The sequence below is a fragment of the Chinchilla lanigera genome, unplaced genomic scaffold (assembly GCF_000276665.1).
Source record: "Chinchilla lanigera isolate Chin_1 unplaced genomic scaffold, ChiLan1.0 scaffold00063, whole genome shotgun sequence".
NCBI lineage: Eukaryota > Metazoa > Chordata > Mammalia > Rodentia > Chinchillidae > Chinchilla > Chinchilla lanigera.
The window spans coordinates 5,438,445-5,452,728 of record NW_004955464.1 but is presented as its reverse complement, the minus strand read 5'-3'; the positions used below and the strand labels follow the sequence as shown (position 1 = coordinate 5,452,728).

At 38.7% G+C, this 14,284-nt stretch overlaps 1 protein-coding gene across 1 annotated transcript in view; it reads right to left on the bottom strand.

The window, feature by feature from the left end:
• The window catches only part of Ndc1 (NDC1 transmembrane nucleoporin), a 51,948-nt gene that overhangs the window by 23,929 nt on the left and 13,735 nt on the right, over positions 1–14,284 (bottom strand). The window contains exons 6-11 of the mRNA XM_005398557.2: positions 13,838–13,946; positions 11,900–11,951; positions 7,515–7,650; positions 6,451–6,543; positions 4,669–4,750; positions 1,142–1,297 (exon numbers count right to left, since the gene is read on the bottom strand). Coding sequence (XP_005398614.1) covers positions 1,142–1,297; positions 4,669–4,750; positions 6,451–6,543; positions 7,515–7,650; positions 11,900–11,951; positions 13,838–13,946 — 628 coding nt within the window. The remainder of the gene's footprint in view (positions 1–1,141; positions 1,298–4,668; positions 4,751–6,450; positions 6,544–7,514; positions 7,651–11,899; positions 11,952–13,837; positions 13,947–14,284) is intronic.

Sequence of the window (14,284 nt, the reverse complement as noted above, 5' to 3'; positions counted from 1 at the left end):
TTTTTTGGTTTTTCTCCGGTACCGGGAACCGAACTCACGACCTTGCGCTTGCCAGGCAGGCGCTTTTGCCGCTGAGCTAAATCCCCAGCCCCATCATATCATTATTTATGTGCCTTCTCCCAAAAGGTCAGTTCCAAGAGTATTTTTTCATCTGTGATTCTTTGGCTTTCTGTATACCGCTGACTGTACACCATACAGTCATTTGTGAAGATCAAAAGTAGTTGCCAACATTTAAAAAGTCTAAAATTTTTTAGATTTCAAGCATTTTTTTGGGGGGAAAAAAGAAGTTCAGACAGCGGGTGCATATTTCCCCCTGGGAACAATGGAGTACAAAGACCCACAGCTCTTGTCAGATGAAGCCTGTCATCTAAGGTTTCCTCCATCTTCACCTGAGTCTCACCCACTCTTTCAGTGCCTGCTTCCCACTGGCATGTGAGCATGACGTCCTCTGGCCAGTCTCATATCCACTGGCAGTTTGTACTTTAAGGATGTGATGAAATAGCACAGGCTCCTCCACCTGTACTTCCTCCTCACAAACAGAAGGGGCACTAACAAAGTATCAGGCTATCTTGAAACCACAGAGATGCACCTCTCCCAAGTTAATCATTTTAGCTGCTCTTCTCTGAACCAGTAACCCTCTGTTTTTCAAATACTGTGACCAGAACAGCACCCAGTATTATCTACAGAGATTCATGTGGCTTTGTACTGACATCTTTTATATGATGACCATCATTTATCTTTTAAAAACCAGTGCCACATTGGACTTAACTTTTTAAAGTTTAATTTGTAAATAAAAACTTGTATCTATTTTTGGTATACAGTGACTTAGTAATTTGGACTTAATTTTTTCAATATACAATGATACCGAGGTCTTACTGGTTCAATCCGATATCACAATTTGATCAACTTTCCCTAAAAATATATACTTCATATTCATGTAAGGTTAAATGAACTACTGTCATCTTTCCTAGGGAACAAAATATAAATGCCTTTTTGTTTTCCAGTTTCTGAGGCAAGGTCTCATTATAGTCCAGGCTGGCCTTGACCTCATGGTGATCCTCCTGCCTCAGCCTCCACTGTGGAGATCACACATGTTTGTTATTACACTTAGTATAGTTTTCTTAGTAGCACTAGGAGTTACCTGGAGAATCCAATTTCTTAGGTTCCATGGAATATGAGGAAGATACTCTCCCATTCGTAGCAGCAGCTTCTTGGTACAGAACTAGTCTTTGAGTCATATCATTTAAAAGACTCAAACACTCCCTTGAAATGGCTGTCCAGTTGTGAGGGTGACCGCCTACAGGAGCCAATCAACAGTTTTTAAAATGTAAATAATCTTATATTTACCTCTCCAAGTGGGAGGGGAATCAGTAAGAAATGCTATATTGGGGGGCAAGGGGTTGAAGGGAAGGTAGTGGAATTGGGAAAAAAAAAACCACAAGTTACATCATGTACAGGTACAAATTCTCTACGATGAATGTGATCGTTATGTACTTATCTAAAATGTACCAATAAAATCTAATGTAAAAAGAACAAAGAAAAGAAATGATACATTACACTTTGCATAGGCCCACTTTTCTTAATTAAACTACCTGGTATACTTGTGCCCTAATCCCCAGTTGAATATTTGGATGAATCAATTTTCCCAAAAGCCTACAAGCAAAAACTTGCTATTTCCCATTAAGCTCTCAAACCAGTTGCTAAAATAAAGCCAAACATCAGGTCATGGTATGAGTGAGAAAGACCAGGGTTACTTCACTTGCAACACTGGAAAGATTGCTAAGACTCTGAACAATGAAGTAAGACAATGAAATCTAGGTTGCCCGAGACACACTCACAGCTCCAGAGACCTCTACTCTGTCTGATTCTCCCTGTGTCCTTACATTTTCACTTACAATAGGCCTCCTCATCCAACTTTGTTCTCCACAGTTTCAGTTACCCGTGCTCAACCATGGTCCAAAAGTATCAAATGGAAAATTTCAGAAATGAACAGCTGTAAGTTTTGTACTTTTATGTGTCTTTTGACACAGGGTCTAGCTACGCAGTTCAGGCTCGCCTTGAACTCATTTTGTGGCCCAAGCTAGCCTCGAACTCACAGTAATCCTCCTGCCTCAGCCTCCTGAGTGCTGGGATCACAGATGTACATCACCATGCCTAGCTACAATTTATAAGTTTTAAACTGCATGCCACTCTGAAGAGTATGATGAAGTCTAGGGCCACCCCATGCCAGCTGACCACAGTAATCATCTCTCCGTCCAGTGTATTCTCACTGTGCATACTACCTGCCTGCCCGTCACTTAGCAGCACTCTCTGTTATCAGGTCAACTGTCATGGTGTGGCAGTGCTTGTGTTAAAATATTCCTTATTTTACTTACTAATGGGCCTGGCAGAAGAGTAGTGATACCAGCAATTGTATAACAGAATGTTGCTATAATTGTTCTATTTTCTTATCGTTAATTTCTTACTATGACTTAAAATTTATAAATTTTATCATAGGTATATATGTACTGAGAAAAATAAAGTACACTGAATGTTCAGTACTATCCAGTTTTAGACATCTTAAAATATATCTCACACATGGGGGGCATGACTGTGTCTGTTAGCCAGTATTTGCTATTATATCTCTCAGAGAGACTCACTGTTTGATAACGATCATACTTTATACTTGGAGAGTTTACGTATCTACTCATATGTCTTACTATTTAACTAATGGCTCCCCCTCCCCCACGCACACTTCTTAAAAATTCTCCCTGTCTTTAGAATCTTTTCTTTTCTTTCTCCCAGTACTGGAGCTCGAACCTAGGGCCTTACACATGATAAGTATTCTACCACTGAATCACATCTCCAGCCCTTTTTACATTTTGAGACAGGGTCTTACTATGTTGCCCAGGCTGGCCTCAAATTTATGATCTTCCTGCCTTAGCCTACTGAGTAACTGGGATCATAAGCGTGTGCCAGCATGCTGAACTGTCGTTTAATTTTCGAAGACTCTTGCTCTACAGTGATCATATGAAAGTCAAGCATGCTTCAATATGTATTGAGAATAACAGAAAGCTACTGAAAACTGGTTTCCCCATTTTGTATGTCAATCTCTCCCTCTTCATTTGGAACTCTCTTTAAACATCTCCCCCTTTCACAACTCAAGAAAAGTACCCCTTACCCTGTACACATACACACACTCTCCATCAGTATGCCTTATGAGACTGTGTGCTGCTCACAACCTCTAGGAACTGTGTAATACTCCCATTAAATTTATAATGTGCCAGGTGTGATCATGCACACCTGTATTCCTAGCACTTGGGAGGCTGAGCCAGAAGGACTGCCACAAGCCCAGCCTGGGCTACACAGTGAGTTCAAGGGCAATCTAAAATGTACAGTGAGACCCTGTCTCAAAAAAAAAAAATTTCTTTTTAAAAATATGCCTTAGAATGCAAGTTCACTGGTGTAGCACAAGCCACCATTAGTTAGTTACCTAAATCTGTGCAAAATTACTAAACATAGATTACCTATAGATTAAGCCAAGTGTGATAGAAAAGTATTGGTACAGTTAATTTTCTGGTTATCAGCTCTGGATTTTTCACATAAAATTGGAGAGTGACTCCAATCAATTATATTTTACATAACTGGTTTTCATTTCCATACTATATTTAATAGTAGCACCGTTTTTGTCTTGTTTTAACAATCTGGGCATTGGGAAATTTGGCAAAACAATGAGGAGGTAGGAAGAAGATGAAAAGCTACCTGGATTCTCTGTTCTCTGGTAGCAGGAACTGGTCTATTTCCCTGTAGGAATGAGACAGAGCCCTGGCAATGTCACAGTCTTCAACAGCTTGGCAAGTAGCAATGGAGAAATGTGTCAGGGTTGTTTAGAGCATCCTTGGGTTACCATCACATGCAGTTCCTTCCTACCTTTTTTTTTCCAAAGGAAGTCAGAAGCCAGGTATGGTGGTACCTGCCTATAATCTCAAAACTTGGCAGGGTGAGGCAGGAGGATTATGCACTCAACGTCAGCCTAAGCTACACAGTGAGACCTTGTCTCTAAAATAAAAATAAAATAAAAGGGAGGCAGAGAGCTCTGTACTTGGGAGGCAAAAGTAAAATTCTTAGTCCCATTCTGACATTAACTTTATTTAAGTCCCTTACTCTCTGTAAAACTTCCATTTCCCATCTAGGAATTAGACTACCTTTTTTGGTTTATTTTTGATTCTTGGCACAAGGTCTTGCTGTGTAGTTCAGACTGGCCTTGATCTCACTATGCAGCCCAAGATGGCCTTCAACTCATGGCAATCCTCCTGCCTCAGCCTCCTGAGTGATAGGATTAAAGGTATGCACCACCATGCCCAGCCAGATACCTTATTTTTAAAACTCAGTGTAGCATTAAAACTTTTAGGATTCTTAAACTGTTCTGTTCTGCTCTACAACTTTCAACCTACTACATAATTTCTTCAAGTCAAGGTACTGAGGAAGCTAAAGGAAATGAAAATTTAAGTACTTCGCCTAGTGACATAACTTCTAGCCACAGCAAGGCAAATACTTAAGATATACATGATTTAAGTCAATAATTCATTTAAGGAACTCACTGATGTGCAATATTTTATTAACTACACCTCTCACCAAAGCACTTTCAGCACACACATGCCTAAGCAGGTCTATTAATTTTAGCAATACCTGGTTGGCTAAGGCTAAAAACTTCTTGTCTTCGAGAGGAGGAATACTGAGCAAGCAACATCAGGTCCTGCAAGGCTAAATACTAAAAGGGGAAAAAAAACACATTATTTAAATCTTTAAATCTCTAAATAAAATCTAATTTATCAATTAGGCCCATCATTACATAACCAAAGGAAAATCAGATGGGCTTTTTCATGAAAGATGCATTTTAAAACCATAACCTTCCTTCCTAGACTTACAGAACTTTCCTGTCTCTTCCCTCCCAACCCACAGCAGGCTCCAGCTACACACAAGGAACTACAGAACTCTCTACGTTCTTTCCTACCTCTGCGGTGGGAAACCTAAACATCACTTCCTCCTGGAACTTCGCCTGGCCTCCTCCATGCAAACACAGTGCCACACAGCTCTCACTGTGGTGCTTAACATAATGCACTGCAAAGCCTGTTTACCGGCTTTGATCTGTTCCACTCACCAAACCGTGAGACCCAGAAGAAAAGAGACCGTATCCAAATGCAGTATTTAACACTCAGGAGACACGTATCTGTTCCCATTTCACTGAAAACCTTCCTTTTTCCCCCAGCAACCTCTTTCCTCATCCTTCAAAACACCACCCCTCTGTGAAGCTGTCTTGTACTTGTCCCAGCTGCAGCAGGGAGTTTTAATCATGTGTGTCTGACCATTCCACCCCACACAATTAGTAGTGACAGACACCTGTCCACTAAATAAAGATTTGGTAGTAACCAAATGAGTAACTGATATTTTTAAGTTTGTCTAACAAATTAGTCACAGCCGATATTTAAAAGCAATCAGAACCTCAGTAGTTCACTTTATTTATTTATAACTTCTTTAGCGTATAATCAAAACTCTGGGTTCTAATCATGTTTTCATTTTTTTAAAGTACTATGATCTTTTAATAGGATGGCATACTGTAGCTCTACTTTTAAAATTTCAAGTTAAATTCAAGTCAAAACAATTTAGGGCCAAAGATATAGCTCAGTAGCACAGCACCTGCCTCACAAGTGTGAGGTCCCAAGTTTGATTCCTGGTACAAAAAAAAAAAGGAAAAAAGCAATTTATTCTCACTTAGATTGACTTGTAAACTTACTGTAACTACTTTAAACTCTTGATTATGATTTGTTTTAGGACTATTTTCAGTAATTCATATTTAAAGAGTTCACTAAATATCTACATACTTCTAAGCAGTACTTTTCATCATGAAAGCCAAAAAATAACATGAATAGAAATATATCTTGATCCAATGATTAAAAAATCAACAATATTTTTGCTTTGGTACTCTGGTATACTTGTAGCTAGACAGCACTGTATTTTACAGTTGGAAGCACTGTTGTAACTCTTCTAAACACAGAATTAGCTTGCTTAGCTGGGCATGGTGTTACATACCTATAATCCCAGCTACTTAGGAGGCTAGAAGTTCAAAACCAGTCCTGGCAACACAGTGAGACCCCATTTCATTTTTTCGTACTCGGAACTGAACACAGGACCTCATGCTTGCCAGGCAGATGCTGCGCCACTAAGCTAAACCCCCAGACCCATTTAAAAAAAAACATTCACTAGCTTTGACACACAGCATGTTTTACACTTGCGTTTTAGTCACATGAAGGAAAACTAAAAAATAGCATTTGCAGGGTGATTTTTACAATACCAGTATTAGAATACTGTAGGTCCTCAAAAAAATGTATTTGAATTCCTAAATATTAAGTCTATTCTGTAAGGTAAGCTGGAGGTAACTGTGTAAAAGTGCAAAATGCAAAGCTCTGGTACCTTTATGATGAGGGGAGGATTACTATTTAAAACTTTCGGGAGGCATTCATCTGACTCTTCTGCAAATGGTGGTTGAACAGGAAACACATGTGCCTATCATGTACAATCAAACAAAGAATAAAAAATAATTATCTTCAAGATGTTGTTATATTCATTACGTAACCAATAACTGAAATTTTAAAAGGAGATATATACAATCAAATTAATATCTTTTCACACGCCTGTAATCCCAGCACTCGAGAGGCTGAGGCAAAAGGACTATTGTGAGCTCGAATCCAGCCTGGTCTACAAAGTGAGCTCAAGGCCACCCTGAACTGCATAGTGAGACCCTGTCTCAAAAAGACAAAAAAAAACCCAAACAAACAAATTAGTATCTTCAGTACCCCTTGCAAAAACAGGTTAAACTTATATGAATTCAAACACACTATCTTAACAAGGTCACTGTCCTAATTGTATTCCAATAAACCAAATTCCAGGAAGAAATATTTTCTGAAGCCACTGAAGACTACAAACCTACTGAGATGATAACATGAAAGAGAAACATGCATTTTCTACGAAAAACAATTAGATGATAAAAACGACATAATTCCCAACTTCTTATTTTTGTAGGAATTATCCAGACCACTTCAATTTTCAAATTCATTTCTTCAAGATAAATTTTAAGACTTTCCTTCAAGAAACAAATATTTTATTATCATATACTTAAATATCTTAATAGCACCTATGTCAACTGCACATAAAATTAATTTAAAATTCAGGCCCATTTACAATGTGCTTAAATAAAGAAATGGAAGCCTCCAGACGAGAACTAGTCTATTAAAAAAGCATAGTTAGTACGTACCATGCAGTTTAATATCCAAAAATTAAGTGAATACTAACACTGTTCCTTGGGAAAAAATACAATGGGTACAGATGACATAGCCCTAAAAAAGTCTCAGAAGAGAGACTAAAATCCAACTTACTGAAATGGCTTTGGGTATAGCACGCTGAAAGTGAGCTTTCATTGCTCTACTGAAAGTAAATGTGTGCACTCCAAAACAGAAGTATTAACAGTCAACGCTAACCTCTGTGGAATAGATTTTGAAGAGTATCCACGAGATGTACCAAGTCATCAGGAGGAAGACACCACAGAGCCACACATGGTAAAGTAATGAAAGATTCAAGAGGCCGCTTATTGTGTCAAGGGGTCTATGAAACTGCCTGTGAAAAGAGAAAGCACTGTTTAATCTGACAGGGAAAATACAATCTAAGCATCTAACAATCTTGGGACTCCACACTGAGAAATCCTATTTCTAAATAATGTTAGATTCTTCTCCTGTTGTACCCTTATGGAGATCTTGCCCTAATACTTTCTTAGTAGGCACATAAGGTAGATTAAGAGGAAATGTAGGCCTACATAGGCCCTACAGTTTCTTGTTTTCCAAACCTCTGTCATTTACTATGGAGGAGAAATAAGCCAAGCCTGTAAGCCTAACCTAGGCTAGGTGAAAGCTTATTATTGTTGCTTTGTAGTTTAATACTTAAAAACCATTAAACATACCAGGCATGGTGGTACACACCTGTAATTCCAGCACTTGGGAACCTGAGGCAAGAAGACTGCCCTGAGTTTGAGGCCAGTCTGGACTACACAGTAAGTTCAAGACCAGCCTGAACAACATAGCAAGATCTTGTCTCAAAAAAACCAAAAACAAACAAACAAAAACATTCAACATGAGCAGGACCTCTTCTGCACCAGATTTCAGCTTTATCTATATACTACCTAATAAATAGTTTCATAGTGGTTAAAAGCACATGCTATTAATACAGTGGCCTGAATCTTTAAACAGTTTAAGAAACTCTGTCAGAATGCTAAATGAAACTAAAAGTTGTGACATCTTACCAAAACCTTGACTAGATCAATTAGCCTAGTTAAATTCTACAATCATACAACCAGCAACTGTGAAAGCCAGGCTGTGAATCTCTTGATTAATAATTGTTGTGATTAGGTAAATAACTCCACCTATTCTACCCTTATTTTCCTCATCCACATAATCATGGCATAAACTCTCACTCTACATAGTGAGCTCAAAGTCAGCCCAAACTACAGAGCTAGACATTGTCTCAAAAACAAAACAAAACAAAAGGTGTGGGACTTGAAATCCGTAAGCTGTATTTTAATTTTTTAAAATTACTGTAAAAATTACACTGCTATTAACTCCCACACTTCAAACACATTTATCCCATCCTTCTTGCCACTTTCTGAAGCAGTTCTGAAAGTCCTCTTCCGTGAACGACTTTAGTTGCACTGTCAGGGCTATTTCAATGTCTTGAATCAACTCAAAATGTTTACCTTTCATGGCCATTTCAATTTGGGGGAAATACCAAAGCCAGAAGCCGCATGGGACCAGATCCAGTCAAGAAGTGAATGAAGACACAGAGTAATGTTTTTACAAGCTGCCTTCCACTGGATGACTCAGTAGCAGCATTCACTGTATTCTTTATCACACCTTGCAGAGATACTCACCAAAGCAGACTTCCAAAAGTGCGTCAGAAAATGACAAGAATCATGACATAAGAATGTTCGAAGCAAAGGGGAGTATTTTGAGGAGGGTTAGTGGCAATGTGTCCCTTAGTATTACACATTCTTTACAATTTAAACATTCACTGTATATTTTGATTGCACCTCATACAGTTAATTACCCTAATATTTCTTAAATATATACATACATGCCAAGATTCCCACTCCCCAAAGCTGGTATAAGTGAATTCCATGTGTGACACAAAGTCTCATGCTAGAAAAACTAATAATTAAAAGAACACTGAGGGAAACTGACATTTATCGGGCAAATACAGATTAAACCCTTATTTACATGCCAGCATGTGGGGTATTAACACTGGTACCCCCAACGCTGCTGAAGAGCAAAGGGTTGCAAGCTTGCCACCCTGCTTCATTTTGGCCACCTCACAGGCAAAGTTAAAATAATACCACGGCATCGAAACCACAGAATGAGCCAGGTGTGCTGGCACATGCCTATAACCCCAGCATTCTGGAGACAGAGGTAGGAGGACTGCAAGCCTGAGCCCAGCCTGGGGAACTTAGCCAGGCCCTATTTCCAAAAAGGGGGCTGGAGTTGTACTCAGAGCCAAGGCTATGGGTTCAATCCCCAGTACTGCAAAAACAAAACAAAACTATACAGACTGAAGGGTTATGGAAGAGGAAAATGAAAGAGATACATGGTCCATGCATTTTGAAAAGTCCACTTTTACCTAGTAAAAAACCAAGAGAACAGTAACAAAAAATATGGGTCACCATTGCCTATTTCTGGGGAGAATCACTGCATGACTAAAGACAGGGACAAAAGGAGTTTTTATATACCTTAAGGATTTTATACTATGGAAACTGAATATTCAAAATAAATATAACATTATTTCTCTCAGAAAAACTGAAACAGTTAAATTTCGGAGTAAATACTAAAAGGATCACCTTCAAGCACTGTTAAGGAGACACAGCTTAAGCAAATGAAGCAACTGGATGACTGGATAGCATTCAACCTTCAGGAGCTAACTGAACAGGATAGGTGAGAAAATACATTAAAGGATGGGCTGGATGAAGAAACTGAAGAAGACCTAGTTCCAGGATAAAGTTGGCTTCAGCCTGATCCCACGGCAGAGGTCATAGAGCTCTTCTACGCCACAGAAACCAGGGGACTCGGGAGGCTGAGGCAGGAGGATCACTGCAAGTTCAAGGCCAGCCTGAAATGCATAGTGAGACCCTGTCTCAAAAAGACAAAAAAAAAAGAAAGAAAGAAAGCAGGGGAGGAGGCAGGCACCTTCTTCTCACACTGACCATCTCCCTTTCTAGCTTTGTTTCTTATTTCAATTTTTTAAAAAGACATTTAAGAGGAGCACGAAGATGGCAGAGTAGTAAGCAGTAAAGAAAGAGCCTCTCTGAGATGTGCTGTCCAGATGCTAGAATATAGCAACACAAGGAAGGAAGGAGGGAAGTAGGTCCCCTGGACCCAGGAAGGATCTGAAGTCCACAGAGAGAAACTTCAACAAAGAAAAAGGAGGTACCTGGCTATGCTTTCTCCCTGAAATGGAACTCTCTGTGTGAGAGACTCAAACCTGCAGATACATGGAGACTGCTGACGACCCCAGAGGCCTCCACAGAGAGACATAGCCGTAGAGGGAAGCAGTGCGATGTGAAGGACTGCACTAGATGGGAGTGAGTGCCGAGAGCTCAGTCATCCCACACGAGACAGCAATTGCCCAGAAGGCATCCTGGAGAAGGTCTGACTAAGCTGGGATCTCCGAGCAGCTGCCAGTTCCATCTAGCGGCTTCCAGCTTGGCTCAAGCCAGCAGAAGGTGTGCTGGCGGCTGCAGGCCAAATAAGTCTTGTCTAGGCCAGACAGTACAGGCTCACTGAGAGTATCCACTACCTTGCCAAAAAGCTACAATGCTAAGATTCCATCTCACTCCAGAAAGAATGGCTATCATCAAGAAATCAGTCAAGGATAAATGCTGGCGAGGCTGCAGGGGGAAAAAGGAACCCTTCTCCACTGCTGGTGGGAGGGTAGACTGGTGTAACCACTGTGGAAATCAGTGTGGAGATTCCTCAGAAAACTAGGATTAGAGGTCCCATTTGACCCAGCTATTTGCTTTTGGGTATCTTCCCAGAAGAATTAAAAACAGTGTACCACAGTGATATATGTGCAGTTTATAGCAGCATAACTTGTAATAGCTAGATCCTGGAAACAACCCAAATGCCCATGAACTGAGAAACAGGTAAAAAAGATGTGGTCTTTTTATACAATGGAGTACTACTCAGCCATAAAAGATAAACTGGAGACATTTATAGGTAAATGGATGCAACTTGAGACCATACTCATTAGTGAAATAAACCAGACTCACATGTGTAAACTTCATATGTGTTCCTAGTATGAGAAGCTGAAAGAGTAAATAAGATTCAAAATGTACAATAGATACTATAAAATGGGAAAAAACTGTTCAAAAGAAAAGACAAACTGGGATGGGGAAAAGGAGAAGGGAAAAGAAAAAATATATATACACATATTAAAGATAGTTAAGATAGTTATACTACTAATTTCTCTTAGTTCATTGAAAAGAAAGGTTTGTGCTAATGTTGTTTGGACAATTAAATGCCTGTATCTTGTATTCTAAGTAACTAATTTAAAAGTAACATCAGCAGCACAACACCTGCCTGGCAAGCGCGAGGTCATGAGTTCGAGTCCCGGTACCAAAAAAAAAAAAAAAAGGTAACAATACACAATGTATTAACCATTGTTACTCTATTATCTGTTGAAATTTTTTTTCTCTTTAAAATAAAATTTTAAAAAATTAGAAAATAAAAAGAGATTTAAAGGCTATATCTAAACAAAGCACCTAAAATATAGCAAATATCTAACAGGATGACAAAGTTAAAAATCAGATTTTTTAACTATCACTTACTCATCTGTATGAAGGTCCATAGCAGTGCTAATCCAAGCTTTGGGAATATAACCTGAAGAGAAAAAATTTCAAACTGTGACCATGAGGAGTTAATAAAACATACCTTAATGATGCTTTAAACTATGAGGTCAAAGCAGACACCAAGACGTCAGTGAAAATACTACACTAGGGGCTGGGGATTTAGCTCAGCGGCAAAGCGCCTGCCTGGCAAGCGCAAGGTCATGAGTTCGGTTCCAGGTACCGGAGAAAAACCAAAAAAAAAAAAAAAAAAAAAAAATACTACACTAATTAGGAAGGGTAGGAAAAGAATAACTTCTGCATATGACAGCCCTTGTTTTGTGCAATTCTAATACATACATATTTCAATTAACATGATTTAGTTAAAAAAATCAGAACCCCAGCAACAATTGAAATTTCAGTTACTGTGGTAACTGCTTAGAGTGCCTCCACTCTTTCGGCACACAAATCAATGTGCAGATAACAGATGTGCTCCATGATACGCCACCAGTCCCATTACCACTGGTCATGCTCAACAGTTCAGACACAGACAGCAAAGTATGTCAGTCCACTGCCTCCTGTCTCCCATGATACATTCATGACATATCATAAAAATGAACAGGGAAAAGAGGAAACTGTCCTCAAAAGATCAAACCACAGCAAAGCAAAGAACTGTATCTAAGAGAAGTTACAGAAGAATGAGCTGGCCGTGGGAATGGTGACATGACTATGTCAGTCCAAACATGCCACTCTCAGGCAAGAGCCAGGCCAGCTGGGGCAGCCTGACACACATTTAATAACGCATTACCATCAAAATGACAATCATAGAAGCTATGCAGAAAAATGGACTCTACACTGCAAGTGCAAAAATAAGTGGATGAGTTATACACAGTGAGAATTATTTATAATACCTATGGAAAAAAGGATCAGAAAAACTTCTAGTCCAAAAACAGCAGTTTTGCAAGTTGGATTTTATTTATGACACTATGTGTTGATGACAACATTAAATGTTTTCAACTTGTACTATTCATGAAGCTGCATAGTAAGTTGAGCTTTTTGTAACTAAAATTCATGTTGATAAATACTACAAAGTTTCCTTATGAATGGATATTTCTACTTTATTAGTATCAAGTTACAAACTTATAAATGGCCAAATGGAACACAAAATTTTTTTTAGAAGAATACATTTTTTATGGTCACCATTTTTAAGTGTGCAGTAGAGTAGTCTTAATCAGCTTCACACTGTTGTGCAACAGATTGCCAGAACTTTTCCATCTTGCATGATCAAACAATTCCTCTCCTTCCACCTCTTCTCAGTCCCCACTAACCACCACTCTACTTGGTGTTTCTCAGAGTGTGACCACTTTAGATACTGCACATAAGTGGACTCATGCAGTATTTTTACTTTTGTGATTGGGTTATTTCAGTTTGCATAATGACCTCAAGATTTATCCCTCTTATAGCACAAAACAAAATTTCCTTTCTTTAAAAGGCTCAAAAATATTTAATTACATATACTAGGGGTTCCTCCTCTACCCCAGTACCTAGGATTGAATCCAGGACCTGACACATGCCAGGCAGCAAGTGTTCTACCCCTGTCCTACATCCCGGTCCCTCATTATATGTATACTCACATTCCTTTGACAATGTTTTCCCTTAACAAAAGAAGTACTCTTTGACAATGTAAATAATGTATCAGCTGAGCTAATCACTTATCTCTAACAAACACAATAATGAGTGATTTTGTACCTAAAATATCTGAGTTCTGGGCTGATAATACACTATACTAAAAGGCAGAAAAATATTTAAATTTTCATTGGTACATATTTGCAATACATAATGATTACATTCACTGTGGGGAGTTGGTACGTGTGCATAACAATCTCAATTCTTTTTACATCTCCTTCCCCTCCTCCCCCTCCCAAAAGTGGAAATTCTTACCAAGAAAATAATACACGATGCAGAAATTTCTAACCAGGAACAGTGATTCCATACAACTATGCTTAACTATTAAGAGCAGCGATCTCCTAAAGCGCAAAAACTTGTATTGCTGTAGAAAAAAAAAGTACACAATCAAACAACACATTTAAATCAACTGACACATTCCACATCATATTAAAAAGCAAACACTTAACTATAGCAGTCAAGATATAAAACATAATCATGGTACAAAAAGGCAAATTATTCTAGAGGCAAAAACGAACTATTGCTGATGTTAAAATGCTTAATATTTTTATATGACCATCTCACTGACAGATCAAAAATAAGAATTTTCAAAAAAGATTAAGAAAAAAAAAAAAAAAGATTAAGAAAAGAACCGAGCATGGTAGCATACATCTGTAATCCCGGCACTCAGGAGGCTGAGGGCAGGATTACAGCAAATTTGAG